At 49.8% G+C, this 19,903-nt stretch overlaps 5 protein-coding genes across 5 annotated transcripts in view; 3 read left to right on the forward strand and 2 right to left on the reverse strand.

Moving 5' to 3' along the window:
* Positions 1-40, forward strand: part of Pmar_PMAR008089 (serine/threonine protein kinase 2, putative) — a gene marked incomplete at both ends in the record, with an annotated part of 1,285 nt that extends 1,245 nt beyond the window's left edge. Inside the window, one exon of the mRNA XM_002785685.1 lies at positions 1-40. Coding sequence (XP_002785731.1) covers positions 1-40 — 40 coding nt within the window.
* Positions 41-923: 883 nt separating this feature from the next.
* On the reverse strand, positions 924-3,714 carry Pmar_PMAR008090 (Urocanate hydratase, putative; the record flags this gene model as incomplete). Its single annotated transcript, XM_002785686.1, has 14 exons — positions 924-1,002; positions 1,205-1,308; positions 1,353-1,501; positions 1,547-1,678; positions 1,726-1,958; positions 2,001-2,194; positions 2,246-2,480; positions 2,526-2,643; positions 2,690-2,829; positions 2,876-2,989; positions 3,041-3,220; positions 3,281-3,340; positions 3,391-3,542; positions 3,586-3,714. 14 exons carry the CDS (start codon positions 3,712-3,714, stop codon positions 924-926), a joined length of 2,019 nt encoding a protein of 672 aa, XP_002785732.1.
* A 582-nt stretch (positions 3,715-4,296) lies between these two features.
* Positions 4,297-6,933, reverse strand: Pmar_PMAR008091 (cAMP-dependent protein kinase regulatory subunit, putative; the record flags this gene model as incomplete). Its single annotated transcript, XM_002785687.1, has 12 exons — positions 4,297-4,433; positions 5,034-5,101; positions 5,149-5,261; positions 5,322-5,389; positions 5,625-5,772; positions 5,819-5,977; positions 6,021-6,122; positions 6,169-6,253; positions 6,303-6,388; positions 6,439-6,546; positions 6,603-6,753; positions 6,797-6,933. The coding sequence occupies 12 exons, from the start codon at positions 6,931-6,933 to the stop codon at positions 4,297-4,299; spliced, it is 1,362 nt and encodes a 453-aa protein (XP_002785733.1).
* Positions 6,934-8,146: 1,213 nt separating this feature from the next.
* Pmar_PMAR008092 (hypothetical protein) lies at positions 8,147-11,795 on the forward strand (the record flags this gene model as incomplete). Its single annotated transcript, XM_002785688.1, has 7 exons — positions 8,147-8,968; positions 9,361-9,567; positions 9,945-10,088; positions 10,146-10,253; positions 11,255-11,350; positions 11,472-11,554; positions 11,639-11,795. The coding sequence occupies 7 exons, from the start codon at positions 8,147-8,149 to the stop codon at positions 11,793-11,795; spliced, it is 1,617 nt and encodes a 538-aa protein (XP_002785734.1).
* An 82-nt stretch (positions 11,796-11,877) lies between these two features.
* On the forward strand, positions 11,878-14,759 carry Pmar_PMAR008093 (protein phosphatase 2c, putative). Its single transcript, XM_002785689.1, has 7 exons — positions 11,878-12,129; positions 12,188-12,340; positions 12,397-12,557; positions 12,848-13,008; positions 13,059-13,240; positions 13,297-13,514; positions 13,729-14,759. Exons 1-7 carry the CDS (start codon positions 11,908-11,910, stop codon positions 13,901-13,903), a joined length of 1,272 nt encoding a protein of 423 aa, XP_002785735.1. The 5' UTR covers positions 11,878-11,907; the 3' UTR covers positions 13,904-14,759.
* Positions 14,760-19,903: the final 5,144 nt, after the last annotated feature.

The following is a 19,903-nucleotide window of genomic DNA, read 5'->3' on the forward strand; positions in this document are numbered from 1 at the left end:
GTCTCTCTGGCTATTTCGTTATCGTTTATCTATCGCATAACCTCATACAACAGAGTGACCTCATACTCTTTAAGCGCGATGGTAAACTAATATTGTCCATGGGACGCACTCTCGAGACAGAAGTTACTCTTGAGTGTCTGACACTATTGAAATCGCGAATGCTGAAGAGGAGACCAGAGGAACTACTGGAGTTGCCCGAGAATATCAGATTCGTCGACCTTGAATAATGTTCGTGATTCATCGATATTATATGCAATTTCATCTCAACCCGGGTTTAGTTTCATACGCATTCATCTCGTGAGAGTTCGACGGTTGGCCGATGGAATGGTCTGGGCAATCACCAGTATCGCCAGCATATACAAAAAATCACAAGTACATTATCATCTCGAGTAAGAAGGCGGGTTTCGTGTATTCATCCCCCTACTATGGTAACAACACACTCGCAGTGGATCAGAAGCGTCACAATAAGTCGGTCACATGGTTGTAAACATCACCACCTCCGAGAGTAATGTAAACGTTAGGTACAACTTCAGCGTCTCGCTTCATCTCACTCTCGCAGCTCAAGTGAGCGAATCGGTCAAGAATGACACTCATGCTCTCCTCCGAGTCCTCCAATCAAATGTTATGAATCTGTTATCCCCTAGAGTATTTCGCAGTTTCCCATCGCTCGGCTCTGTCGATTATGAGGTGGCGATAACCATTCGAAAAATGGAACCTCGGAGTGACATGCCTTTTGACAGCGTCGAGACTCAACGAAAATTATACAGATTTGACCTGAAAAACTCAATTGAAAAATTTGATAGACCAATGGCCGCTCTCATTTGGCCGAGTTGAAGTGGAGAGAATTTAATAACTCCTCAGAGGCGAACGATGGCATCCTGAGAAGGGAACCCTTCCTAAATGAGGAGGAGACACTGCCCGACTCACGTGACATTTAGTTTAGCATTTGCCTTCATGGCCTGCGATATGCCTACACCAGCGTTAGCATTCTCGCTCCAGCACCTACCATACACGGACAGTATAGACTACGGCGGGCACCTCGATCAGTCTTGGAATATACGCTTTCCTCAGCTAAGGCAGAGAATTTCCGAACTAATCGAGGAAATTCACATACGAATTCGGATAGAAGCATACAGAAACCAACTAGAATTTTCCAAGATTTCCCCGGAATTTTGTGCATATTTTTCCCATACTGCCCACAGACCTTCGAGCCATGCCATTGGTGACGTCCCAGTGGAGCATGGCCCTAGCTCGACGTTCAGCATCAGGAGTGCCATCCAGGATCAGACCGAAGCCGCCATTGATAACCTGCACGAGTCAGAACTGTTTTGCCAAAGTTCATCACAGCTTGCCTCTCCCCAGCCAACTCCTCCGCCGTTGTGGAGCGACACCCAAGTGGCCCCTCGACACGCATTGCCAACGAAGGTGTGGACGGCCATGTCCGCAGTAAAGCGACTCCCATCAATGATGTTGGCAGTCTCCCGATAGGGTGAATCCGTCCCTGCCTTGGACATACCCCAACACATCCATGAACGAAATATCTCACCCGACACGTCATGATGATCTCGGCTGATCGCCACGGGGCCCTGCAGTATTCCGGAAGCCACCGCGTTGTTCATGGCCACTGCTATAGCTACCCTCCCTGGACAGTCTGCGTACAGGATACGAGCTTGGGAGCCTATCACATCCGGGACTCCATGATAGCGCATGCCTAAGGGAGCCTACCAACGACCAGCTTGTTCGGCCCGGCCGTTCTGATCCATGTTAGATTATCACGGTAGTGGCTGATGCTCTGTTTCGGGACGTCGCCACTCCTCAACAGACGCTCGAGCTCCTCCGCAGCGATACGATCCGTCGCCTCGAGATCAGCCGGGTTGTTCGAGAGGCAAACCCAACGATAAGGACCGAACCCCAGAGAGAAAACGTCACCCATAATGTCCTCAAAATAGGATGGATATCTGATGGAGGTCCACAAGGTTGCCACGCGATTGCCAACCCACCTGAACTGTCCGGTTAATTGGTCCTTCACGATGTCCGCTCCAGCTCGACTGGCTTGCAACAAGAAAGCATTGCCGTAGTCCCAGAAGCGCATGCCCTTGGCCGCCAACTTGTTCACCGCTGCCACATGCCGGACGAGGGACTCCTCAACGAGGCCCTTGAAGCGAGCTGGATCGGTGGCCAGAATGTGGTTACCCTAAAACGGCAGAGCTGAAACTAATAGATACCTCCCGAAGCCGACTCCCACTTCCTCATAGGTGACGCCCACGGGGTAGTAGCCACCGCCGAATGGATTATGCAGACTCGTTTGATCCGAGCCCAAGTCCGGAGTGAGATCAGCCTCCACCAAGGCCTCCCACAGATCGACCACGTTGCCGAGGTAACCCAGAGAGATACACTGCTTGGCGACCAGAGCCTCTCTGGCCAGCTGTATGATCTCCGAGGTGTTCTTCCGATACTCATCGAGCCAGCCTTGATTGACCCTAAGGGGTGATAAAGTGGCCGGCCCTTCACAACAGGCTTCTCACCGCTTCATCAGGGCCGCCTCGGACACCTCGGCCGTGATGGAGACTGCCTGGCAGATGCTGGCGGCCTTGGGTTGAGCGCCGCTCATGCCGCCGAGCCCTGCCGTTACGAACAACTTGCCTGAACGGTAGTCCATGAGCCTCTATCAAGCCCGCCTTGATATGACCCTTGAGGTCCTCCACGTTGAGATAGAGTCTACCAGCGTTAAAGAGGGTGATAGCCGTGCCATGGACGATACCCTGACTACCGATGTAGCAGTAGCTACCTGCAGTCATCTGTCCATACTGAGTGACTCCCATAGCAAACCTGAGGGGTAGGGGTCTCACGGCGGAGTTGATGATAGTAGACTGACATTTTATTATAGTTCTCGATAGTAGAATAGTTCGGGATGACCATACCATTAGTTATGATGACCCTAGGGGCGTCCGGATGGCTTGGGAACAGGCCCATGGGATGGCCCGAGTACCTGGTCCACCCAGTCTACGGCAGTGGGGCAAAGGGCAATGGGGTAATCTACATAGCGAGAGTCTGGTCCTCCTCCATGATCTGCAAGTAGTGCATCGTGAGGTGGTACTGTGCCCAGTTCTGGAAGACTGTACCGTTGCCACCGTAGGTGACCAGCTCGTGTGGGAACTGCGCAACCTCAGGATCAAGATTGTTCTGAATCATCAGCATGATCCCAGCGGCTTGGCGGCATCTGAACAACAAACACCTCAAGTGGACTCGAGATACTAGAGGTATATTCTCCAGAACCTACTTCGCGGGGTAGCTGTCTATGGACTGAGCGAAGACCCGCCCAACAGGTCGGAAGCGATACCTGCTGTTGCATGTTGCTACATATGAAGTGTATACGGCTGGAGCAACTACATGTAGATGTGACCGTATTCATCAAGCTCTCGGGCAAACTCAAGAGCCAGCTCGGCATGGCATGCCGTTGGGAAGTATCTAAGGGCGTTCTTCACAGCGCGCCGACATTCCACTGAGTTGAGAGTGTGGGGCCTCCGAGGAGCGTGAGGGACCTGAACTCAACGTCCACATTGACGATGCAAAATTCTGCGTTACTGAAGAATCCCTGTTAAATTCGAATCTAGGGGGTAAAGGGTCAACCTGAAGGGCGGGAAAATCCAGGGCCATCTTGGGCTGCTTTCCAGGTCGCGTCTCGGTGGTAGCGACAGGAGGCTCGAGCGGCATAGGGGAAGTCTACTGGGGTCTCAGGGGCAGCACTAGAGAGGGAACGAAATACTTCTTTTTGGTATGCCGCAAGAAGAGTTCGGAATGATGCAGACTTTCATCGTAATAATGATAAACACCAGTTAGATCAGGAGAACATGGTAGTTCCTAAGGTGGATAACTTCCACGACTCGCGCCATGTGCGGGCCAGTTTGATGTCCGACGCCCTCGCCGGCCTGGTTAGACTTGATGCAACCGATGTGCTAGCCACTTGATGAGCCCTTCGTTGCGTTATCCAGTTACCCCAAACGCTGCCAACTCCAACTAGAGGCTTCGGCAGAGAGTAAGGACAGGGATAGGGATCGTAGGGATCGATGTCCTCCTAGGGATCGTATCGATAGGAGACACTTAGTCGACAGCACTATGTGTCTGAATCCAGCTTTCACCAGGCGTCAAACAAGACCGATAGTTCCAGCTAAACCTGCGCATCCTAGTTCTCTCACAGGGTGATGACGGTCCGCCCTAGTGGCATGAGATCGGATTAGATCTATCTGTTGGGCTCCACATAACCCATTGAAGGTTGTTGACCTCCAGGTGAATAAGTTAGGCGGGCGGCACGAGGGTGGAAGACACATCCAAGCCAGCGTTGATACCATATACCGCTTCGTACTTCTCATCGAGGGCTTGGTCGAAGTCATGAAAGTACCGAGCAGTGGGGACGCTCATCCTCCACTTCGTCCCTGGAAGCAGCAGCAAAGAGGGTGATAGTCTTGGAATATATGTTCGCTTTCCTCAGCTGAGCTCAGGAGTTGCCTCACTAATTATAGAATTTTACATACAAATTTGGGCAAAATTTCCTCAGAATTTTCCTTAGAATTTCCACACGGTGAAGGGTGAACTCCGCAATGTCCTGAAACAGCTTCATCACAGAGATTAGCAGTCTAGCACAGACACTTGATCAGCCGAGACCCGAGGTGAGAGACGCATGGGAGGTCCAACACGGAAAGAGCTGATGATCGAATCAATATCGATGGACGTGTGGCCGCAAGTGGCGAGTGAGTTCATTGGATCTGTCGGGGGAAGAAGCCACACCGATCTGCAAGGGGCGTACCGATCATGGGAGAAGGCGAACAAGGAGCCAACTCCTATTCGAGTCACCAGCAGAGACTCAACCCTCTCGGAATTGATGACACTAACACAATAGTACACCACCACGACGAAGTCATCACTCTTCATGGTATCGCCATTTATCAAGTACAGACACTCCCACGCCTACTGGGGAGTATGTATACAATAATGAACAGCAATGTTGGGTATATATAGAATTTCACTTACCTAACTCGCGTAACGATCACAGGCTTTCACTAGGAGGTCCTGAAGGGGTCCCAGCAGCCTCCTAAAGCTGCGCCTGAAGAGCACAACCATCGCCTATGGAAGGAAGATAGTCGCTGAAACCTGTCCAAAGCGAGAAGGTTAGCGTCCGTCTTGGCCTTCACACTGGCCGCCCTAGGCTCCCCACGGAGGAGGGCGAGCTCGCCAAAGTAGTCTCCAGCGACGTAAGACATGACCTGGTGCTCGATACAAGGCAGTTGCTCTATGCAAAATACTCCTACCACTTCTTGCTGAACTCCACCACGATCCTTCAATGCCTCACAGTCACCGTTCTCAATGACGTAAAAAGTGTCACCAGGATCACCTGAGTAAATCTCATACCATGTGGGAAAAGTTGCACATTCTCGACGACGTGGGATTGTGAAAAAATAAAAAATTTTCAGGAAATTTTTGGGAAGTTCTGCTGAGTCTTTTTATTCGTACGAGCTCTGGTATAGAAATTAATGAAAATTTCCCAAAATTTCCTCGGAATTCCCGTAAACACGTAGTTGACCATGTGCATATTTTCCCACACTGGTCACATACACCATAGCACTCACCTTCTTTGACTATCACATCCCCCGCAGCCACCGATACAGGCTTGAGGGCGTCAGCTATTTGACTCCTCTCATAGGCGTCCATCGAAGCCAACAGTGACACAGACTTCAGAAACGACTCGTACCGTTCTCGCTTATTCGCCGCGGCATCCTGAGCATTCACAGAGTCGCTGAGTGGAAGCATAGTGACAGTCCACCTTGACAATGTGGTTGAATGTCTCCCTGTCCAGCCTCAGTAGAGTACATTCAGTCTTAGCCTCCACAGAAGCAGCACGAGGAACGTTGTAGAGGAGAGCGAGCTCGCCAAAGACGTCACCTGCCTCACAGACCTTGAGCATCCTCTCCTCATCTTCGCCCTGATAAGAGGACCTCATCAGAATGGAGATCAAGACGACCCACTGGGAATTTCTTATAGACCTCGAGCTCGCCACTTTCGACAACGAAGAGGAAGTCACCATCGTCGCCTTGGTTGATAACACGCTCCTTAGCAGGCAGTATCTCCTACACACAAGTCTTACGCTCAAGTGGACCATGGAACAGAATGGACCTCTTTCATGGCATCGATGACAATAGCAAGATTATTGCTATCAAGAGCAGCGAAGAGGAAGGACTTGGACAGGACTTCCTTAATTCTGTCACCACCGAGCCATGCATTTGGAAGAGCTCAGACCTACAGTGTACCTGGCCTTCTGCTCATCCCCCTTGGGGTACACTGGAGGAGTGAACACCTTCTTGACGTTCCACTCGCCATAGGCCTCTGCACTGACCTGCCAAGACACGCTTGTAGGAAGGGCCAGAAAAGGGGCCCTAGTCTCACCGATGCCCGAGACTTGCCACGCTGGGCCTCACTCTGAACGAAGCTAGCGGGAATCTCATCTACATAGTCGTCGTCATCATCGTCAGAGTCCAACACGGAGTCGTTGTCCTGAGGAGGAGGGTGGGGTGGACTACGACCAAAGGCGATGCCGATGGTCAACATACTCCATCGGTGGTCCCAACGCCGTCGCCAACACTGTGCTTGAGCATGTCACGTAGGTTCTTGATTTCCTGTTTCAGCTGAGTGTTCTCGGCCTGGAGAGACTCCGAAGAGGAAGTCTCCTTCGAGCCATTGGACTTCCTTTCACGTAGGAACCTAGTAGAAGACCATAGGGAAGAGGTTGACCTCAGGGACGTACTTGATCATGAACTCTGTAGGGTCGTTGGGCATCTCAGTGAGGCACTCGGTGACCATGTCCTCGAGCAGGGGATTGAGCTTCTGGACTATATAGTCTTTCTTGGACTGGGGAATTCGGAGGGAATCTAGCGAACTCATTAGCGGCAATAACTGTCGACATACCACGCGGAGAGGAACTCCCGAGCCCATGGAGAGAGCCCAGTTGAAATATATGTTTGCTTTCCTCAGCTGGAATCAGCAGGACTAGTTTCCTCAGTGAAAACGGAGAATAACATAAAAATTCGGGTAGAACTGCGCAAAAATGAAAAAAAATCCCAAAATTTCCTCAGATTTTTTCACCAAAAAATGTGATCAACTACGTGTATATTTTCCCACACTAGCAGACAGACACAGTAAGCCGTGCAGGGCAGTTCACAGCGCCATATGGACGCTTCGAATACTCCCAAAGGTAAACATGGGAGAAGACCTCGAAGTGAACAGTGTTCGAGGACGAGCTGTAGCAGTTTGGAATTTTCCTAAGTGCTGACTGCCGAATAGGCGAACATGTGTTGGCTGCGGGCGCCGTACAACTATGAGGATGGAGTGATGGGAGCCAGGCGCACGAGACAATCTTGAGCACTCGAGACAGCGCATAATCGCTCCATGAAAAGTGAGTTAAAACGTCACGAAAATTTTTCCGGGATAATCGTTGGTGTACCTGTGCAAAATCTGTCGTGACATGATTTGCTGCGATGGTCGAGAGTGTGGCTTCCTGGCGACTGACCTTTCCTAGGGTTAAAGCTCTACAGTAGAGTTTCTACTTGTGCCATGTCCATCAGCTGTTCTTAACGCGTCCTGCTGGGTATTAATGGCAACGAGTCACCAGCTAAAACGAGTGGAGGAAGAACTGTCAAATGCTGGGTAATGCGAGTTCATCTGAGGGGAAATATTCTGACTCCTACTTAGATGGAATGTGAGCTCTGCGGGCGCCTTGAAGTTCGGTTGTCATTTCCTGCTTTACGCTGGTGATAGGGATGATGTACATTCCCAGTACGGTGTGGTGGTCACCAGTCATGAGAGCCTCATCAACCATCTCGAGGTATGCAGCTGGCTCGAGGCACTCCTAGATCTCTCCACCGTATCGTTGTTCAGGTCATAGGCTTGACTAGGCTGTGCCATGCAGTAGGGAAAGACCTTCTCATCGCTAGCGTCGGACCAGAGGCAGACGATCGGCCGATTCGATGGACCACATTGTCACGGTGGAAACCGCACATCGATTGATCAGTTTGGTTCACCCGCATTTGTTGCATTTCCTGTCCTGGGGAGGATGGGCGCTTCAGGGTCCCGTAGTCTTTTCCTCCTCTTCCGTATAATGTTTTCCGGTCCACCTGGGGGAAAGGGCTTCGGCGGTAAGGGCTTCCCTGGTGGCAAGGGATTCGGCCCACCCCCGATGATGCCTCCAATGCCAGGTGGATGGGCTCCTATGTGGGCTGGCAAGGGTAAAGGCTTCGACCATCCCCCTATGCATGGGACTAACTGGGGTCCCCCGCCCCGCGGACCACCCCCGCCTTCGGGGATGATGATGCCCCCACCTCTACCGTCCCAAGGGCCTCCTATGATGGGCACGCCACCCATGCCTGGTGGAGGTCCTCCCATGCCTCCAGCGATGCCGATACCACCTGTTCGAGTACCATCAGAAGGGGTCATCAACACCCGCCCTACAGGGGGTTCAAGAAGACCCGCGTACAAATTGGGGACGAGCGGGGTCCGACGAGGCCTCCTCTTCGCCTTCCATCTCGACCCTAGAGCGGATATGGAGCTGCTCAATGAGATGTTCAGAGTGGCGGCGGCACCAGCTGACGATGAGAAGCAGACTACTTCTACTACTGCAGAACGCGAGGAGGCTATAGAGTCGATCAATGACCAGTTCATACAGCTTTGGAGGGTTCCGGGAGAGACCTTCGCTGTTGCGGAATACCGCTCGTGTGGGGCGGCATTCAAGGCACAGCGAGCCCTTAGTGGGATACGATTGTTTGGGCGAGAGATATACGCTAGGGTGGACAGGCGGACCCAAGACATGATGCACCACTGGAGGGGTGTCAGAGGCAGAGAGGTTGCTAATAGGATTGCCAAGGAGGGGTATGAGGTGCCTAGCAACCTTATGGACTTGGTGGATGATGAGATATACCAGTTGGTAGTATTGGGCCATGGGGGGTATACATCTGATTGACATAGTTTTACAAGAGGAGTGGTATGTTCGGCTTGAGTGCAGCCACTGCTAGGGTTTATCGCCTGAGGGGGAAGTATGTCGAATACACCAACAATGGAGAAGCCTCTCTTTTGTTATCTCTTTCACTGAGCTCAGTATATCCTAGTCGTTACTTGGAACAATAGGAATATAGCCTTCAGTACTTGATGGTTGTCGTTGGAGTTTCACCCTAGTGATATGAAAAACACTAGTGAAAAATGTATTCCACGACTACTGCATATCACCGCGAATATCGCCTTTTTCACAGAGTATTTCACGTAAAACGGGTGAAACTCTACTGTTATTCCACTTACCTGGTGTCATCTCGCTCCCCTTAGGTTAACCGAGCTAAGGGTATATTATCGGACATTGCCCGGGCAGGGGAGGCTAGAATTCAGTCTGAGAAGTCGCAGGCTAATGCCAGGGGGACTGAGAATTGGAAGGGCGCCCTTGCCAAGAAGGAGGAGAGGCGCATTGAGGCGGTATTGCTGGGAAAAGCCGAGCAGCAGGAGAAGCTGTCGAAGAATGAACAGCAGCTGGCTGATGTAGTAGCATGGAAAAATATGCATATGGTTAACTACATGTGTTGGTGACAAAGTGAAAATTTTTGGGAATATATGCACATAGTCAACTACATGTGTTAATAGTAATATAGAAACTCAACTTTGGGAAGTGATGGTCTGGTCATGTAAACTTTCACCGTTGATTTCCATAATGTAGTGAGAAAAAAATTCACAAGCTGAGTTTATGGAACTAAACATATATTCCCAAACTGCTCATTGGTTTCTGTACACTTCTACTCGAATTCGTATATAAACTTGTATAGTTAGTGAGGAAACTCAGCTGAGGAAAGCGCATATATATTCCAACATTAGTACGGTGGCTCAAAACTGTATTCGGACGTGTTTGTTATCTGTGCAAGGTACGAGCTCAGTATCTAGAAGCTCGAGAGGCGGCAGATAAGGTTGATGTAGAGACGGAGAAACGTGAACGACACGAAAGGAAGCGGCGGAAAAGAGAGCATAAGAGTCGGAGTACGATGAGTATCCATGAGCTCATATCTTTGGTAGTGTATCTTTTACTAGGATTTTGCCATTGAGAAATCTTCGCTGTGCGTTATTAGGTACCGAGTGAACGGTCGGATATTTATCGTCATCCGATTGATTGGGATTATGTGTTGAGTCAGTCCACGACAGTCCAGCAGACTTTGTGGACGTGGGTGCGTCGGCAGGTAGGGAAAGGGTATCTTGAGGTCCACACAGGGTTGAAAGATTCATTTGAAGAAGGCTCTCTTTCGGGCTTTGTACGTGATGATAGTGTACTGGTTGTCCTACTTACTCGTCATGATACATCTGTTGGTGTCCGTATATTATTTACTTTTACAGTATGTTCGATTTTGATAGTAACGACAAAATGTTGTAACTTCGCTAATTCGACGATTAGGAATCTGAAACCTCGAACATTCAGAGGTGTGCGCTCGCCCTAACTCTGCAACGGTACGTGATCGATAATGATTATACATATTGATATATTGCTTACTTATAGACCTCGAAATGTTCGAGGTTTCGAATTCTTAATGGTCGAATTAGCGAAGTTACAACATTTTGTCGTTTCGGACTATCAAAATCGAACACACTGTAGAGATTATCTCCTCGTGTGGTAATCGAATATCTATGTTATATATGGACTATAGAGACTATCCATATATCCATAGAGATACATGGATGCTATATATGATCCACTTGTTCACAATCGATACAGCGGAAAATCGCGGCAATTCACGACTGGTGATTCACCAGAGTTCTAACCCGCGGCTGTACCCTGATACTGGCAACTACGCCTGGTCCGAAGAGTGCTGCTCAAGAAGGAGATGATATATACGATAGAGAATATCCATAAATATTTCGATGCTATTGTCTATAGTATTAGTGTATATAGGTTATTGTAGTCTCATCATTTTTACGTGAAGCGACATGATTATCGGTGAAAAACTCGATATTCGCGGTGATATGCAGTAGTCGTGAAATATGTTTGTCACTAGTGTTTTTCATATCACTAGGGTGAAACTCCATTATACAACCTCCCTACAGTGTATACCTGTATTGGATATATATGAAAAGCACTAGTGAAAAACGTATTTCACGACTACTGCATAGTGCGAATTTCGCGTTTTTCACCGAGTTTTACGCCACTTTATGTGAAACGAGTGCAACTCCATTAATACTTTTGTAGGTGTCGTCGTGGCTGGGCAGTCCTGATAGAGAGCTAACGGATTGGATAATGAGAATGATCAATCGACGAACTGATGCCCCAGATCTAGCAAGAGAGGTAGAAGTACATCTTCGGATAGTGATAGTCGTGATGGTGGATACGCTTGGCCGTATCTTCAAGCTAGTTCACGGGCTGCCGAGTTCAATCCCCACTCGTTGCATTTTTTCTCTTCCCTTAGCTTCGCCTCGTTATCGACGAAGAAGCTGATGCCTTCGTGGAGCAGCTGTACCGGATATTAGTATTCGAGACCCTTCGCAAACAGTAGGACCATATTAGATGACCGGCAGCATCCTCTTCTTCTTGTCAGCCCTTCAGCTTTTCTGTCCAACGTCTGTTGGTCTTCAGGTACTGTCCTAACAGCAAGGATTCTCATCAGAGTTGGGTGCCTCTCACAGAGAGGGTTGGGGGCACGGCAGAGGGCGACGAGAGCGAGTCTGATGAGGATCTTATGGATGACAATCGATCGTCTACAGATGATGTTGATATGACCGCTGCGGCATAAAAAAGTTGTGTACATCTACTTGCTACCATAACTTTCCCAAATCCATGTGTTGAGCCTTTGAGGGGGACTCGACTTGCGCGTATCATGTTTGCTTGGTCGATCCTATTCTACGATGGATGAAGGTCAATCGGTTGCTGCTGCTGGTGTGGTAGAGCGAGATGATCTTGATACCGGTCCCGACATGGAAAATACCGTCAAAGTCGGCAGCCTGTCAGAGAGGCCTGAGCAGCCCTTATGTTGCGGCCTATCTCAAGAGGAGACCTTAGCCTCTTCACTGAAGGGGCATATGAAGAGATCCGTCACTAGGAGTTTCGACACTACGACGACTTACTCGGTACGTTCAGGCCGCCACAGCTGAGGGCGGTTTAGTTTTATATCGGTTTTTGTATCAGTTTCTCGACAGCGAGTCTTCTGATGCAAATCTGTTCCACGAGTTGTCACTGGGCGAATATGTCGAGGAAACTGGAGAAGAAATTACGCAAGGGTTTTACCTCTGGGGTTCCTCTCATCAGATCCCACTTGAGGAAGGGAAAATGTGGAAAAATGTAAAACAGCTATCGCTGTGTGTGTTTGAATAGCAGCAGTTTGTTGTTTTTGCCAGGGCGAAGATTCTTGCTTTGTCAGCCCCGTTGGGGCGGGGGTAGCCGACGGTGTCGGTGAATGGGGCGAAGTCCTGAAGATCAATCCTAAGAAGTTCGCCGATGAACTAATGGGAAATGCGGAAACACTGCTTGGAGGAGATCGACAGGAGAGCGCCGACTTGTAAGGGGACGATGTATTATATTATTATATACCTATTCAATGGAGTTTCGCCACCCTAGTGATATGAAAAACACTTTTCACGACTACTGTATATCACGGGTTTTTCACAGAGGATTACGCCACTTCACGAAAAACGGGTAAACTCCAATCTATTGTTATATTATTAGTCACTCGGGCATCAACTCCTTATAATTACCATTTTATACCATATTTATTATTTCTATGATGGATCATATGATATGAATTGATAGGTAATTTTTTATTAGGGACCACCACTACTATCCCTTCAGATCTCCCAGTTCCCGGGCCTCTCGTATACTGGCAGAAGCTCATCAACGGACTAAGTCGTTTGGTAGCTCTACTGCCTTAGTCGCTGTGGTAGAGGGAAGCAAGCTGGGTATTGCCAACGTGGGAGATAGCGCTGCTATGGTCTTCAGACGTGAGAGTAGTGGTGAGTGTCGGCCTCGCATTGTTGGTCGAATGCACGAATAGGTTGTTCAGATGTCGACCGCGAAGCAGTCTTGTGGACCAGCGAGAAGCAGCATACTTTTAATATGCCTTATCAGCTCAGCCGAGTTCCGGAGCTCCACGAGTGTGATACGCTCGCGAACAAGTTTCCAGAGTTGGTTGATGCTGTGAGGAGGAAGGCCGACGGTGAGTCGCTCACTTTAAAACGAGACGGGGTGAGCTCGGCTGTTTTTAGCAGTTACTTGTCTATGAAGTTCCGTTTTCTCGTCAGGTGGCTCGGGAAGAATGCGAGCTCCGTGAGGGCGATCTCGTTGTTTTGTGCACTGACGGTGTGACGGACAATCTGTGGCCTAGTAGAATCAGCAGTATTCTGTCACAAGCTGTGTCCCCTGTGGAGGCCCGTAATTTCGGCTGTTCACCAACACCGCCGGAAAAAATAGCGTCGATTTTGACTAATGCAGCTCTTGAAAAAAGCAAAATGACGAGGAGGTGAGAATTGTCATTGATTGGTGAAGAGTCCTGCTAGGGACCTATCCAGAGTTTGGAAGATAACGTTGCCCAGAGTTTGATCACAATGGGCAAAATGCTACTAATGTGATGACATTTATATGGAAAACTGATTGTTAGAATTGGAAAATTTGAAATGAGTTTTCCCCGAGAAAAGTGATAGGTTTCTGGATGCTTCCCAGAGTGCTGCTCCTAGGTATAAGAGCCCGTTTGCCGCAGCCTTCCGTGCACACTATGGCACATTCTACGCTGGTGGCAAGCCTGATGATATCACTGTTGTGGCGGCGTGGGTGATGAGCTCCTCTTGCCTATTCGACCGGCAAGGCACCTTTAGCAGTCTCACGACGTCCAAGTCGAGCGAGAGCCTCTGAGTCATGCGATAGCATCACACTCACTCAACATCATCATCATCATCATCATCATCATCATCATCGTGTTACATTTCTATGTTCGTTGCATTGTCTCATAGACTCAGTGTACCATTGTCCCATTGCTACTATTACTACGCTATAGCCGTATTATAGTTGCAGGAATTTACCTTACCCATGCGGCGGGCTTGCGACTTCAGTAGTAGTAGGACGACGATCCCGTATATTGGGTAGCACAGCCGATGTATACTTCCTAGACATATCGTGCTGGCGTTCTTCATTTTGCTATCGTTGAGCTATATAGACATCACCTACTACTTAATGAGTACTCCTATTGCCTCCACTCCGACTGTTTGTCTGTACTAGCATCGTCTCTGAGGTCTCCAGCCAAGATTGCCTCTAATGTTGCTGCTCCTCTTACTGATACTGTCTTCGACTATCCCAGAGCTCCTCATGGTTTCATTGCCACGATATGGCGTGGCCTGCTGTTATTTATAATATTGTAGCCTTTTCTCATTCTGTTCCCTCACTTCTTAAAATTTTTTCAAAGACTCAGTTCGTGATTCCCAATACTCAGCAGAGTCGGCGCACTGTGATGGTATCCAATACGATATTCGATATCAATTTTGTCCCAGCTGTCAAAAGCTATTCTTGACAGCTCAGTGTTTGCCAGGCCCTGACTGCCGTCACATTATAACGTGTCTCACACGTTCTACGGGCATCTCTTCGGCGCCAGCGCGTTAATCCCGGCGACTCGGTTTTCCTCATAATAGGCAAGTCTAACGGCAATGTCGAAAGCAAGAGATGCATCCTCGTATCAGCAGCCAGCACACGGGACCAGTCGTATTTCGTCGTAGTGGGTATTGCTCTACACCTCTCTCCACAAGTTGCTTGTCGTGTTAAGTGCCTCAAGTCGCATGGGTGTTGTTGGTTTAGGGAATTTTCCGCGTAGCTCTACCAAACTGTTGAGCTCCTTCGTTGGCTCTACGGTGTTTTTTCACCACGTGAAAATTTATAATCTCTTCTGCACATACTGGAGACGGAGGCTAGATTCAAGCTGATCGCCGGTGTTCGCTCTCATAGGCTTTGGAGCTCTGTATTGCTCTCCACCCGTTCCTGCTCGTATTAGGCTTAGTGAGTGTCATCACGTGCAAGTCACCCTAGCCTGGTCTCGCCCGACTGGGTATCTTAAGTCTGTTACTGGCATATGATCGGTTCTGTATATGTTCCTCATGTTTGCCGCACCCATTTACAGTTCTCGGGCTTCCGGCTAACAATGACCTCTTAGTACCATAACTTTGATAATTTTGTTTCCGAATAGTTTACATGCAGACAGTGTTTAATAACAACTTGTTCAAACACGTCCAACGATGATATTCAGAACAGATAATCACGGTTCGGCAGTAACATCGAGCTCTCTCTCTGCGTGTATGAGGAGCGGATTCCAGCCCGCATAGGATAGCGCACACGTGGCGGGTTGACATGAATTTTCATGCAACAGTTTGTCCAGCTGTCGGCTTGCTGGTTTAACCTCGTTGACGATCTCAGGAAGATAAGTGTCGAGTACACGTTGAAGATCCCTGATTCCTTCAGGCTTGAGCGACTTGAACTGATTCGAGCAGCAAGTCGTACTCAGACGAGTAGTTCAACTTCATTGCGATTGGCATTGGTCTAAGAAGCCATGGTAGACACAACAGTGGAGTTTCTCCAGTAGACAAGTACAGCGAAACACAGTGGTTAGCTGAACGTCGAGCTAAGAAACAGAGATTGTGTTTTCGGGAAAACCTACAAGTGTATTCATATCTAGTACTAGCATGCCCAGGCAGGGAGAGAACCCGCCTCCTCGTATGAACGAGTCTCACAAGAGATTCCTCCAGCCTCCAACTCTCCAGCAGTCAGTTCGAAGTTACCCTTTAACAACACCGTCAGCCTACCCTAAGTAGGAGCTGGAGCATCCGGTCATGCATTGATTACGGCAGATCGCCTCAAGCAGACTTACTCTCTAACCGTAGTGGGGGAGTATCCTCGCCCCGAGTGAGGTGGAAGGCCGCGACGAGTATGTTCCTGTTACCCCATTGAAGGCACCTGTCCACATCGTCTTAGATAAGCCCCCCGTGTCCCGCGGTCTGAACGCTGGGATGAACACGAGCCGGAGGGCTGCCTATCATCTCATGAGGGAGCGGCTCAAGCTCTGCGGCGGACGAGTCGGCAAAGGCATGGCCACAACTCGCAATAGGAAAGTGGTGGGTAGCAATCGCGCATGTCATTATTGACATTCATGGACAGCCTTGCAAAGAGTGCCTTTGTAGGTGACTTCGTTCGGTACAGCGCCGCGTTTTGAATATAGCAGAAGTAATTTCGGTAGAACTCTTCGAAGGAGTTCCTCATCGTTGGTCGAAAATGAACGGCGTCACGAGGGTTCCTACATGTATCAGACGATGGAACGCCAGAGCCGGACGCCTCCAAATAGCAGTGTCGAGTACGAACACTGAGTGTGGTGACTGTAACCGCCCCTACCCTTCAGACGAACTGTCTCCCGCTCGTCGTGGTCCGATAACAGTTCGAGTCACAGCCTCGCCGAGATCGCGTTTACTGCAACGAAGCATGAAGAGTCCGAAATATCACGGTCGAGTCCGATCTGCGCCGTGAGTCAACACAACAGTGTTCTGACAGCACGCTTGATCCTCGCCGTCTTGGAATTTCCTCTTGCCTCGACTTGCCGGCTCGGATAGGCTCGAGCGAAAGAGGTATCAGTGGCAGGCACAGCTCAATCGCATGTCGACCTTACGAACTACGGCCCTTCATGGTCAGCAGGCGATTGCTGGGACCCAGAGGTGAGCTGGACGCTACGACTGTTCCTCCGAGGAAGTACTTAGGCAATTCACTTACGGTGATGAAGTGGCTCTCACGAAGACTCCTTACAAGCAGAAGGAACGTGTAGCTTGCAGAATCTGATCGGTCATCACTGACCCGTCTCCTGTCAGGTGAACTCGGCGGATTCTACTGAAGACCTCCGCCCGAATGCGCTACCGAGGTTGAGTACAAAAGAATTCTCACGCCGAGCCCACACAGCGGAACAAGGAGCCACGCCGGCCACGACATGCTCAACACCATTCAAGGCGCTTCACATGTCAACGCCTCCATCCCCGCAGACACCACTTAGTTTTCAAATTTCGGGGAGGAGGGAGAAAGTAGAGGTAGCTGCTTGTGACTCCTTAACGGGCGATGGCTTCACCCGCCAGGCTCTCGCCTCTTGTGCATCTCGAGTGAGCCGGGGCCATCGCGGAATAGAACGCAACGTGCGTCTGCAGATGAGCCAGCCTCTGTCAACACTTAAACACGGCGGTCGGGTGTGGCAGCAATTCTCGCCTGGTCCGCTCAGTTGCGAGTGGTCTTGCCCTCTCGCTCCATGCTGTCGATCGCCAACTATAAGCGACTCAATTTCGATTAAGAATCCACGTGCCGTTGGGGACCCACTACTCTCTGCTCAAAAGCCAAGATTCATCCCGAGATACCGGCCTATCTCGCCTCATCTTCCTCATATGTTTGAGCGCCAGCGTTTGTGTCCGGCCCCATGTCCGATGTACAGGGCAGATCGTGTGACTGTAAAAACTCATAGAGTTATTCATCAGGCATTCTGATTCATCGATTCATTTATAGTTTCATCCATGTGCATCAACACATGTATTACATATCCTTTTCTACGAAGATGGTACACGTGTTCCCAAGTGTTTAGATGTAGAACACGAACTGTGAGTCAAAAATACAGCGTATCCTGTGCCGATCACATACGAGGCACGCCTCATCGCACTAGTCTCGCTTGGCCATGCGTAGTTGCATCTACCGGACTACGGAGTATGAACAACGTTCATTTTCGTACCGAACGTCGACACATTACCGCGATGCACACGCTTAGAAAGTCTCTAGTAGCGACAGGTCATCCCTTTTATGCCTTATTATGGTTTTCCAGCCAATGTATTCGTTCAGCAGGGGAGCTTTGCAGCAGCTGCTAGTAGTGTTATCGATGAGGATGAGCCCCATTACTCCACTACACCGCGTTTCAACGTGTCGAATGATTGCGTGAATTTATCCCCCGAACCAACTCGACTACTTGAACGCAACAATCCTTTTCTGCCTTCGACCTCAATAACTGCCGGCCCTAACTGCTATAGAGTCAGCCTTCCCCTCCAGAGCTGCATTCTCGGCTTCAGCAGTATAGAGCTTTTAGTCCATTCTCGACCCATTACTCCTGAATGGTTCGCTGTATCCCACTTCTCCATCATTGTCACAGTGGAGACTAGCACCCAATTTTGACGTACTCAAACACGACATCGTGAACTGTTATCATCGAAACGATCCGAAACGGCTTCCGCGATGGAGCCACATGCTCTCATACCGATAATGTGCCTGGACGGCAACAGCCCAGAGACACATCACATGGGACTGCGAATCTAAAGGCCGAAGAACTCTGATACGTTCGACCGCCTCAAGCAACAAATCGTCCTCTAGAATGCATCCCTTCACGCTGGCCGACCAAAGGACAAGTGATAGATCCTGCGCAGTTCCGCGCAGTATAGCAGGTCTCAAGTCGACCATTTCATAACCAGGGTGCTTGGCGACATAGGAAGCCATAGTGGCAATAAGGCGTTCCGATGCTGGGGCTATAGTAGATGCCAAGTGCCATAACTCTTGGGGAACCTTGGTCCCGACCACGTCACTGGCCCAGATGAGCTTCGTCATAGTTTGTGGATTTACGCTGTTGACAGCAAGCACTCGTACGCATGCCTTCAAGCATAGGCCGTTCGAATGGTACCCGGACTTTGCGATGGCGTATGCTATTCCACACTGAGAGCGAGCGAAAAACGGCTGTGATAGCAATTCGAGACTCTGCTCATTCTCAGTTTTGAATATACAGAAATCTCCACACTACTGCCTCTGGGTACAAGAACTTACTGTTGCTCGCGCATCGTAGACTCCAGGATTGTTACACACCACTGCTATGACCTTTGGAGCAAGGACACTGTCCAGGGCTTGCATTCGAACCAGGGCGTGCAACATCCTCGATAACCCTTGACCGGTGAAACTGCGAAGGGAGTACAGCAAGTCAACACGAACTGCACCCGCTAGAGCTCACTATGTCAGATTGATCTTCGTGAAGACGGCCAGGGCCTTGCCTGCCTCGGCCGCCCATTTGGGTCGCGAGTGGAGCCGCTCTTCCGGGAAGAGACACGCCAAGGCAGCGGCTACTTCAACCACGTTGCGTGCAGTGAATTCGTTATCCAGCTTGGGAGCTATCGCGTGACGCCACACCGCACCCCTATGAGATGAAACCGTCCCGTGCAGAAATACTCAAGACGAATGCACCCACATTTGCGCTGGTGCAATACCCAAAGAATGCGGAGATGATACTGCCGAGCAGAGCAATGCCACCTCCGGCGGCCGAAGCCTCTTAGCGATGTCCCCCCTCCCCATATAGGAGCAGAGCTCCATCCAACAAGCCTAGTGGGGAGCTAACGGTCTTGCTATCATGATATGCTACCCACCTCAAGCTCCCTCTCTTCAGAGGGAACTATATAGGACTTGATTCGGGACAGCGACCAAAGGATACATGCAGCATCACCGGTGGAGATCTTAACAGCTTCAACACGAACTCGTATAGCGTGGTCGAGCACAAGCGTGCTGAAACGGCAGTGAACTACATGGGAAAGTCATTGTCAACTATTCTACGCTATTCGTCGCCTCCTATCGCGATCGGGAACATCGGCGAGAAGCTTCGTCAAGGCGTACACTGCATCCGAGATGACCCTGCCGCTCACCAAACTGTGGCTGGGACGACCCCACTTGGCCGTCTCGAATTCCAGCAGCTTGCTCCCGAGCTGAATGACTACATCAACGTCAGTAGAACCTAGACATGATACAAGAGCACCGGCTTCACTACGCCTCGAAATTGTGATTACTAACTCACGCTGGGCTCGCAGTTGGTTCATCGCCAAATTTATATTA

Source organism: Perkinsus marinus (assembly GCF_000006405.1).
Source record: "Perkinsus marinus ATCC 50983 genomic scaffold scf_1104296932072, whole genome shotgun sequence".
Taxonomy (NCBI): domain Eukaryota; phylum Perkinsozoa; order Perkinsida; family Perkinsidae; genus Perkinsus; species Perkinsus marinus.